The sequence below is a fragment of the Erythranthe guttata genome, chromosome 5 (assembly GCF_056151865.1).
Source record: "Erythranthe guttata isolate IM_541 chromosome 5, IM_541, whole genome shotgun sequence".
NCBI classification, from domain to species: domain Eukaryota; kingdom Viridiplantae; phylum Streptophyta; class Magnoliopsida; order Lamiales; family Phrymaceae; genus Erythranthe; species Erythranthe guttata.
Window position 1 is genome coordinate 10,435,018 of NC_142537.1, and position 11,128 is coordinate 10,446,145.

The 11,128-nt window shown below is 34.6% G+C and overlaps 2 protein-coding genes across 2 annotated transcripts; both read right to left on the bottom strand.

The window, feature by feature from the left end:
• Nucleotides 1-1,115: 1,115 nt before the first annotated feature.
• On the bottom strand, nt 1,116-2,933 carry LOC148770591 (uncharacterized). Its single transcript, XM_088818791.1, has 2 exons — nt 1,583-2,933; nt 1,116-1,262 (listed from the first exon to the last, which is right to left on the bottom strand). The coding sequence occupies exons 1-2, from the start codon at nt 2,727-2,729 to the stop codon at nt 1,231-1,233; spliced, it is 1,179 nt and encodes a 392-aa protein (XP_088674917.1). The 5' UTR covers nt 2,730-2,933; the 3' UTR covers nt 1,116-1,230.
• Nucleotides 2,934-3,544: 611 nt separating this feature from the next.
• Nucleotides 3,545-8,893, bottom strand: LOC105961330 (class I diterpene synthase TPS6, chloroplastic-like). The gene is made up of 11 exons (XM_088818792.1): nt 8,719-8,893; nt 8,394-8,599; nt 7,930-8,050; nt 6,516-6,613; nt 6,156-6,358; nt 5,919-6,028; nt 5,705-5,803; nt 5,366-5,581; nt 5,116-5,257; nt 4,786-5,031; nt 3,545-3,871 (listed from the first exon to the last, which is right to left on the bottom strand). Exons 1-11 carry the CDS (start codon nt 8,811-8,813, stop codon nt 3,566-3,568), a joined length of 1,842 nt encoding a protein of 613 aa, XP_088674918.1. The 5' UTR covers nt 8,814-8,893; the 3' UTR covers nt 3,545-3,565.
• Between the last annotated feature and the right edge of the window lie 2,235 nt (nt 8,894-11,128).

The window sequence follows — 11,128 nt, forward strand, 5'->3', positions numbered from 1 at the left end:
AGACTTGAATAATCAAGCACATTAGAAATGGGATGTTTGGAAGTAGAAGGAAGCTTGGAATTAATTTGAAAATCAGAAAGGTAGGTAGGCAATTTTGTATGCCTGGAAGACTTCCTAACACAAGGAGGAGAAGAACCAGAAACTGGAAGAGAGGAAGAAACAGAAACTGGAAGGGAAGAAGAGTCATTAGCTGGAGGAAATGATTCATAAGACATAGAAGTAGAGGATTGATCAAAAGAAGGCAATACAACATCACTGTTGTCTAAATGAAACTGAGCTGAGTCAAAAGGAAAAATATGTTCATGAAAAATAACATCTCTGGAAATAAAAATCTCTTGAGACTGTATATCTAACAACTTATAACCTTTAATACCTGGGGGATATCCAAGAAAAACACAGAGCCTTGCTCTGGGATCAAACTTAGTCCTACCAGCAGCTAAAGTCCCTGCAACAGCTAAACAGCCAAACACCTTAAAAGCATCATAAGGCACATAAGAATTGGGATATAATAGAGAAAAAGGAGTACAATTACTCAGATTCTGAGCTGGAGTTCTATTGATTAGAAAAACAGCAGTTAAAACACACTCAGACCAAAATTTAATGGGCACCTTAGATTGAAAAAACAAGGCTCGAGCAACATTTAAAATATGTTGGTGTTTCCTTTCAACCACTGAATTCTGTTGAGGTGTTTGAACACAAGAAAATTGGTGCATGACACCATGTTGAGCAAAAACAGATTTAAAAGACAATTCATGAGCATTATCAGATCTGAAAACTTTAATATTTTTGCCAAACTGAGTTTGGACCCAAGCAAAAAACTGAGGAATAATAGTAAGAACATCAGACTTGTTCCTCAATAAGTGAATCCAAGTGAACTTGGAAAAATCATCCACAATAGTCACAAAGTATTTAAAACCATCATAAGAAGCAACTTTATAAGGACCCCATATATCACAATGTATCAAATCAAAAGAAGCAATAGACTGAGAAGAACTTACAGGGAATGGCAATCTTTTAAACTTGGCCAAAGAACAAACATGACAACATGATGAACTTAATACAGGTGGTAAAGAAATACAGTCTTTCAAACTAGAAAGTTTGGAAAATGGAAGATGACCAAGCCTATTATGCCAAGTTTGAGAAGAAACTGAGACTTTATTACAAGAAATTTGAGTAGAAGAACAAGAAGCAGACAAAACAGGCTCCAAGACATACAAGCCTTGTAATCTTTTACCCATACCAATCACTTGCATCAGCTTGTCCTGAATCACAAATGATTGAAATCCAAAAGTGACCAATTCATGAGGCTCAGACAAAAGAGCACTAACAGAAAGCAAATTGAATTGAAACTCAGGGACATAAAAAACATTATGCAAAAAAAGTTTAGGAGCTAGCTGAACATCACCTACAAAAGCCACATGCAATGATGATTTATCCGGCAAAATGACCTTAGTATTATGAGCAGGAATAAGATGCATAAACAAGGATCTATTATTGCATATGTGCTTAGAAGCACCTGAATCAACAACCCAATGAAAAGACATAAGCATGGGATTCAAGAGAGCATTAGCATAAATTGTACCTGTGACACAGGAAATATGAGAAGAATCATCCTGTGCTGGAACTGCAGAAGAAGAGGATGGAACTAAACCAGACTGTTGAGCCATCTGTTGAGAGACATAGGCTAAAATCTGCTGACACTGAGCTGCTGTCATGGCAGAATTCTCCAAAGAAGATGATGCTTCACCCTGAACATCAAGAGGAGAGTTAGAAGAGGAAACTTGATTAATACCAAATCTACCTGAAGGAGCAGCCATCCTTGGTCTCGGCTTGAATCCAGAGGACTGATAGCCCGGTGGGAAACCATGAATCTTGTAGCACTTCTCCATTGTATGACCATACTTATTACAGTGAGTGCAGAAACCACGGGTATGTTTCTTGTCCCCAGCAGGGTAATACTGATTATTCTGAGAAACTGGTGCAGCAGGTGCAGAAGGTCTAGGATTGTATGAACCCGGAGCACCTCTGACAGCAAAAGATAGAGAACTATGCCCTTCAAAACTCTGCCCAACAGATCTTTGTCGCTCTTCTTGAGAAACTAATGCAAAGACTTTGTTAATGTGTGGTAGAGGATCCATAAGAAGTATCTGCCCGCGTGTCTGAGAGAACGACTCATTTAAGCCCATAAGAAACGCCATAACCTGCTCTTGATTATAGTAATCAACCAGCAAACCACAAGTACAATTTGGGCGAAAATTAACCAACTCATCCCAAATTGCCTTCAATTTCGTAAAATAAACATTGACACAGAACTGCTCTTGCCGGAGATTAGCCAATTCACGGCGTAATTGAAAAATTCGGGGACCATTAGTTTGAGAAAATCGCACACTCAAATCAGTCCAAATGTCACGAGCAGTTTTAGAGTACATCACACTCGCTTGAATATCTTTAGAAATGGCATTTAAAATCCAGGACATAACCATACCATTGTTGCGAACCCAGGCATGATGAAGAATTGGATCATCTTCAGGAGGTTCAACAATGGAACCATCCACAAAACCTAGCTTGTTCTTCACAGTAAGAGACAAAATCATCGCACGACTCCAGGAGGCAAAGTTATCTTCAGAGAGAGCTTGCGAGACAAGAACAAGACCGGGACCGTCAGAAGGATGCAAAAAATATGAACTCGAAACATCGTCGATTTGGGCGCGAGTTGTACGATTCGCCATTGAAACGAAATTGCGGAAAAATTAACAGAAATTGACGGACAAAATCGCACAGAACAGAACGGAAGCGAAGAAGAAACGAAAAAATTCAAACTGATACCATGTTGATTGAAGGAATTCACATGGAGGTGGAAAACTCCATGGTTGCAGAAGGAAGAGAGAGGGAAAGTTTGTTAGAGAGAGAGAAGAGAAGAAAACTAATTTTTATTAAAAAATGAATTAATTACAACGGTAACATAGAGTTGGTATATATATACAAGACTTTACATGTGTAAAATGTAAAAACGCTATTAGCTAAACTAATAACAAAAGTGCTAATATCATATAACACTTTTATCTGTGTTATAGTAAATTTAAGACTGCAAATATAAAATAATCCAACAGTCGGGAGAAATGAAGTTGGAGACATGAGAGAGGAGCAAAATGAGTATTAAAAAAAAAAGAAAAAATGAGGGTGGTGAATAATGAAGAGAATAGTGTATAAACAAAATGAACAATAAATGGAAAAACTGTGTGAAATGTAAAAAAATATGTAGATAATAGTAAGTTTATAATATTAAACTAATAAAATAATTATAAACTAAATAAAAAAATTCTCGCCGGCAAATATGAGAAAACTAAAAAACGCGCATGGTTTATAGAAAAATCATAATAAAATGATTAAACAACCATTTTTTTTAATTGTGTCACCTAATTTTATTAATAGTAGTAAGGGCAAATATGAGAAGAATACAAATAAATGCGTCATTGGTAATCCAAAGTGACAATTATTTCGGAATAAAAAATTTCTCTGGAGAGACAAATAAAATGAGAAAGAGAAAGTAATAATTACATCATTATTAAGACGGAGGAAGTTTAAGAGGTTGATGGATCAATGACTTCACATCCTCCATAATTTGTTGAGGGGAAGTAAATTCATCACCACCACCAGATGAGTACAAATAATAACCCATTTTGCATATCTCTGCGAACAAATCTTTGCATTTTCTTGGAACAATGGTTTCTCTCTTATAAACCATTCTCAGCAGTTTTCTCCGATTATACTCTATCAATTTTTCAATCTTCGAAACAGCCCTCTCTTCGTCTTCATCGTCAGATTCTTTTAGAATGCTCACCGTATTTACCCTCCTTTCTTCCTTCTCCTTCTGTCAACACATATCATTAAGGGTAAATTACATTTACATCCCTGAGGTATGCTAAAATACTTTTAAGGTCTCTGTAGTGTCTTACAATCACTCCTGAAAACATTGGTAGGAACTCTAACAAAATAATATATTAGACAAGTTATTCCGCTAGGGTTGTAACTGACTATTAGTTTCAGACAGTAGTTGAGACAACATAGAGCTAGGGGGGTGACATGACTCTCCTAACATTTCTTAAATCTTATTACTTAATATAAGATTTATAAATTTTCGTCTATGGTAGCATTAACGCCCCCGCGGGTAACAAATATAGTGCATATTGGACTTCATGACAGGAAATATTGGCTCCATTAATTGTTTAAGGGATTTGACTGTAATTACCAATACTACAAGAACCTTAAAGTTATTTTAGCATATCCTCATGAGTATAGGTGTAGTTTACCCTTAATTTAGAGTACCATGCATACATAACACATGCATGTTTACGTACTAATTAATTATATATTGAAACATTTTACTCCATCAGTTCCTCAATATTTGTCACTTTTGAGAAATCTTTATGTTCCATAATAGCAGTCACTTTAAATTTTCAACACTACATTCATTACTTAATTTCCAGTCTTTATTAACTATTTCCATCACACTTTTTTAACTCAGTTTTCTCTCTTATTAATTACTCCCTCCGTTCCATAATATTTGTTGCTTTGGAGAATTTTTTTTGTTCTATATTATCTGTCACTTTAAATTAATCATTGTGAAAAGCTAAAAAACGACAATTAAAATGGAACTGAGGGAGTATAAGATAAGGTTATATGAGTCTAAAAACATACATTTTCCTAAAATCAAGGCACAATTAATAAAATCCTTAATCCTTATGCAAAGCTAAAACGACGATTAAAAGGGAACGAAGGGAGTACCCGAGAAGATTGAAGATCGTTGAGCAGGCGGTTGACCGTGCCAACATGCATGCACAAGCTAATACATTCCTCACTCAAAATCGTTTCTTCAGATAATTTTATACCAAGGAAATATATGGAAGTGAGTATGCATATATCGGTACCGACCGATATCCGAGCAAAAGACAAGTACTCATCCAAGTTTATTGCATCATCTTCGCACCATGTATCGAATTCCTTGACGAAACTCGTTAGAATTTCAACCCACTGCAAAGAAACATTAATATATTAGTTACTCCAAAAATTAAATTATATAACACAATATAATGTAGTACTAGCTAGCTAGCTTACGAGGCTAATCAGATGATGTTTAACACAACGGCCTTGCGCCACGTAAGCCCTTTCCGCTAACTCGTTTACAGTGCGGTACACCGCTGTAAAGAGTATCTCAACTTCTTGGAAACCGTATTCTACGGTTGGCTTCTCATTCCACCTATTATTAATCCATGATTTTTTTTTTACATAAATAATTGCGTATACACAACATATATAGTATATAATTAGCTCATTAAATCAATAACATAAGGAATGAACAACATACTCTTTTACTAAATCTAGGATCTTGTATGATTCTTCTCTAGAACCATGTTGATCGAAAAAATCATCGATACGTGCTATAAGCACAACGTTTTTGGCAAATGACATGCGAGCATCGACCAATTGACGATCGCCAAAAATTGCTGAAGCCATAAAATGGGCCATACGTAATGCATCTCGTCCGAAGTTCAAGCGGTCCAACCCGCAATCGCTGTACCACCTGTATGTATATGTACATAGTTATGTTCAAATTTTTAACAATAAAATCTTGTAAATGTATCGCTTAATATAATATATATGTTGCGGAGATAATATATATATATATATATATATATATATATACCTCTCTAATCGTTGAAACTCTTTCTGATGCAAAGCTTGGCATATGTTAAAATCTTGCCTTGAATATATAAGAAACTCTTCGTTGTATATCGTGGGGCACCTATTCCACGCGGAGAAGAAACATGCAGAAACAATACGTTCTTGACCATTTAATTTTAGTTTTATTTGTGACATGATCAATTACTACTATATGTAAGTATTGGAATGTTTATTACCTATATGCAGCTTTCATAACATGGTAATTCTCCACGTCGTATAGATCAAGGCTTCGTCTATTTCCAATTCGTCCTAGTATGCCGTGGAAGTTCTTCAACTCGTATTCCACCTTATAATTTTGATAGCACACAACCATTTTATTTTTGAGAAAGTTAAACTCAGATGATCACTAATATAATCAAGCAAAAGATTAATTAATACTAATTGCGGTGAGTACACGCTATCGTAGCTATTACCTTTTCTCGCAATTTCTTGTCAGGAATGGTTTCACTCAGCAACTGCTGCTTCAGAAATGTGGTGGTCCATTCGTTTATAGCGTCGAGATTTGTTTCGTCTTCATGTATTCGTATTTGTGATGCTCTATATAGCTCGAGAATCGTACTCACGCTAGTCGTTTGTAGGCTAATGTGATCTCGCTCCGCATACGGAACCAGAAAATCTGAACCAATCAATCAACTTTATTGTTCGATGCACATGAATATTTGCTGAAATATATATATATATATATATATATATATATATATATATATATATATATATATATATATATATATATATATATATATATATATATGCGACATGCAAAATTAAAGTACCTGATGAGACTTCGAATCCTTTGATGCGCAATAGTCTAAATGCGACAGCACAACAAGTAATGTCTTTGAAAATCTCTTCTTCTTTATGTAGCCATAGCCTGATGATCAGCCAATCACCAGTTTTAATATATAATCACATATGCATGGGAGCATTTATTGTTGTTTTAGTAAGCATTGCGTATCTACATGTATGTATAATGTATGATAAGATACATGAACAGTTAGACACATGTATATCTAGTATTTACAATGAATCTTATTCAATATGATGCCTGTACGACTTTTAATTACCTAGACTGGTATAAATAGGTGTGGAGATTGTATTTGTAATTCAACATGTTTTAGGAAGAGTAAAATATGAAGTAGGAGATGTGCTCCTTAACTATTTCTTTGTTTATGTTGTTCACATATTTTCGCAAAATATCCAACGTGGTATCAGTGCCCGGTTGATCATAATCAACTAGGGAGGTAAAAAACCCTTCCAGATAAAGAATTAATCGATTGACCACACATTCAATTTGATTGAAGAAAAAAAATCAAAGGGAACATTATCCCGTGAATCAAAGAAGAAAATTTAATGGCAAGTTCTAGAATTCTTCAGCAACCTCTTCCCATCTTTGCCGATAAAAAAAAGAACTATGAGCAAAAATTGAGTAGAAATGGTAAAGAAACTTCCATAAGGAGTAGTGAAGAAATATAACCCCATGTAGTATTTGCAAAACAGCAAAACACTTGGAGAAGGATTGAGTTCACGGCATACTTCAAGGCACAAACTGTAAAAGGTTTGGTCATTTCGAAAGGTTTTGTCGGTTCAAAAGAAAAAAAGGAAAGAACAACATCAAGTAAAATTACTCTCAAGAAAATGAAGAGTATTTGCTATTTGCTAGTCCAATTCCTAAAGAAGCCTTATAGTATGACAATACAACGCAAACACCCGATACATGCACCCAAAGGGATTTGAACCCCTGACCTCTCGCAAAGCACCACTATGGAAGAGGCTCTTGATACCACTAGACTAAAGTGGTGTTTGCAAATGATTATTTAAAAGCAGAAGTTAGTGATTGTGAATTAAGTCAGCTTTCAGCGCTTATTTCTAAAAGTTGAGGGTGTTTGCAAATATTTCGGAAAATGAACTTAAATGGAAAAAGCAGGGCTAGGGGTGCTTTTAAAAAAATAGCTTAAAACAGATTATTTTAAGAGAAGTAAAAGCAAAAGTTGATTTTGCAAACACCTGAAAACAGATTATGAGCAAAAAAAAAGCTCATAATCACTTTTCAAAAATCATTTGCAAACACCACCTAAAGCTTAGTTGATATTAATGCACTTTCTAGAAGTGTATCCACATGCATGTATAATGTATGATATCCAACACATACACCCAATACTTTGGTATTTAATTCCTCAAAAATATTACCTGTATGTTTCTTCAAGGATACTATCGATTTCAGGTTCAAAGTATCGATCTATTCCCAACTCTTGGATGGTTTCAACCAGGCAGAGACGAGTGTATATTTCCAACGGATAATTAGTCGGCGCTATAAGAGATTTCAAATAAAAATATTATGTATTAGGGTTATTACGGTTATACATCCATAAAATGACCCAAGCGCCCTTCAATTGGATGGATTTAAGGCAATTCCGGCGAACATCGCCGGAGGTTTTAATTTGAGACGCAAGTGCACCTAGAATAAAATTTTGAAGGGGAAGATTCTCTTTTTTGAATTTGTACGGGAAAATTGCAAAAAAATGAAATTTTCTTGGGAAACCTTAGAATAATCAACCCATAGGCTAAGTTGAAAATTTTATAATTATCTACCTTATAGATACCCCTCAACCTTTCTTAATTGAAGTATACCATTATTTATTGTTAGGATTTACCCCAATTCTTGAATGTGTTGAGGAGCGATTGTAGATAATAGAAGCATTTATTGTTGCCTTGATGGTGAACTAGAGCAGCTGCAGTGGTGGCCGGCGAATTGTAAAGCGAACCATAATTTCTTTGTTGTGTCAATATTAATGTGCTCCAATTCAACCACTCTCCAATTCCTTCGGCCACATATCCCAAATTCATGTGATCTCTTTCACTACCATTATCATAAACACAATTTTTGATAAAATTAATACAATACAAACATCAAGGATTATATATATATATATATATATATATATATATATATATATATATATATAATTATGTACTAACCTCTTAATTTGTGAGTCATGACTTTGAAACATAGAATCAAGTAAATCCTGGTCAAAAGGCAGAGTGAGTTCCATTTCATTAGCATAGGTGATCATAGTCGGGAAAATAATATTGAAACCAATTGGAGAAATCTGATCCTTGTCGACAACTGCCCAGCTATTTTTTCTTATAAATTCCAATCATGGAAAACAGTTCATAAATAATATAATTAGTTTACATAATAAAAAAAGAGAAAATTACACCTACACCCCTGAGGTATGCTAAATTAAATTTAAGGTGTCTGTAGTATTGGTAATTACAACCACACCTCTAAAACAATTATTAGAGCCAAGATTTCATGTCCTGCGAACGATATGCACTATATTTATTTCCTGCGGGGCTGTTGGTTCTACCATAGACAAAAATTTATAAATCTTATATAAAATAACAAGGGTTTGTTAGGAGAGCACCCCTAGCTCTATGTTGTCTCTACCATTGCATGAAACAAACAGTCCGTTAGAACCCTAACAGAATAATGTTTCATTATTCCGTTAGGGTTATAATGGAATAACTTATTCAATGCATTATTCCGATAAGGTTTCTAACAATGTTACAGGGGTAATTGTAATTACAGATACTATAGGGACCTTAAAGTTATTTTAGCATTTTAGGTGCAATTTACTCTAAAAATGGACAGGGTATATTTGAGATTTATAAAATTTAAAATGAATTAAATTATACCTTTATGGATTTGTTTGTGGGCAACGTTCCATTTGCGGAGGGCAAGCAAGCATGCGAGCGTGCAAGAAAGAGAGTCTTTAACAAGGATGGTTGACCCGGGTTCAAACCCCATGACCCGTCCGATTTCTGGTTTTCGATTATCCAATCCAGGCACTGTGGGAAACCTGGCTGACTGATTATTCCGCCGGAATATTCCCTCTCCGGCACCATCGCCACCCATGCCGTATCGTATGCAGACGGAGTTATCTCTACTTTTCCATTTGTGATCCTCTCTCTCATTCTTTCGATTGATACTTGTAAGATCTATATCGTTAATACAATTTAGTTAGTTAATTAATCGATCCACCATGTAATTAAACATGTACTGGAAAATTAAACTGGAATATATATATATATATATATATATATATATATATATATATATATATATATATATATATATATATATATATATATATATATATATAGGGTAAATTACAAACACCCCCCTGAGGTATGGTAAAATTACAAAAACCCCCCTCTTGTTTGGATAATTACATCTACCCCCTCAACTATGATTTTTTCTTAGACCTCCACCTTTATGGTGTCAAATTCAACATAGTCATCTAGATTCCGTGAAATGTGCTCTAGTTTGTACTCTTTTTGTCTAAAAAATACAGTTTCCGTTGCACCACAAACTAATATATACAAGCTAAAAATCACATATTATGATCATCTTGCTTCATAATGTAGAGTTTGAATGGGATAAAACGGGTACAAAAGTGATAATATTCCATATAATCTCGAAGATTCCACTAAATTTGATGAGTTGAGGGGGTGGTTGTAATTATCCAAACAAGAGGGGTGTTTTTGTAATTTGACCATACCTCAGGGGGGTGTTTGTAATTTACCCTATATATATATATATATATATATATATATATATATATATATATATATAATATATAGGGTAAATTCCACTTTACCCCCTTGTACTCTGCCCAAGAACCACTTTACCCCCTCGTACTCTTAATTTCGTCGATTTACCCCCTTGTACTTGTATAATTTCCCAATACAACCCTCTTCATCAACTTTTTTCGATTTTGACTCTGACGCCATTTGGTCAAGAGTCAAAATATTGACGTAAATATTGATTTTTTTCGATTTTGACTCTCGAGATTAGAAAAGAGAAAGTTTCACACATTCATATATGTTTTTCTTTGCACTTGGTGGAATCGATCAATTTTTGGGTCTTGATTTTTACTAAGTTAGGGGTTCAATTTGGGGATATCTTGGAAGGAGAACTGGTGGGAGAAGAAGAAATGACAATATTGACGGAGGAGAAACGACGCGTTATAGGCAGTGGCAATTTTGTAATTTACAGAGTTGACCACATGGCGTTAGTGTCAAAATTGACAAAAATTGAAGAAAATGGGTTGTATTGGGAAATTGTACAAGTACAAGGGGGTAAATCGATAAAATTGAGAGTACGAGGGGGTAAAGTGTCTCTCAGGCAGAGTACGAGGGGGTAAAGTGGAATTTACCCTAATATATATATATATATATATATATATATATATAATAGTACTGTTGGATTATGAAGGCTGCATCTGAAAGCGACGGCTGATTTATGCATGGAGTGAAATATACGAACTGCAAAGTGGAAAAGAATTAAAAATCCATTAATTAATTGGTGATAACTGTAATGAAA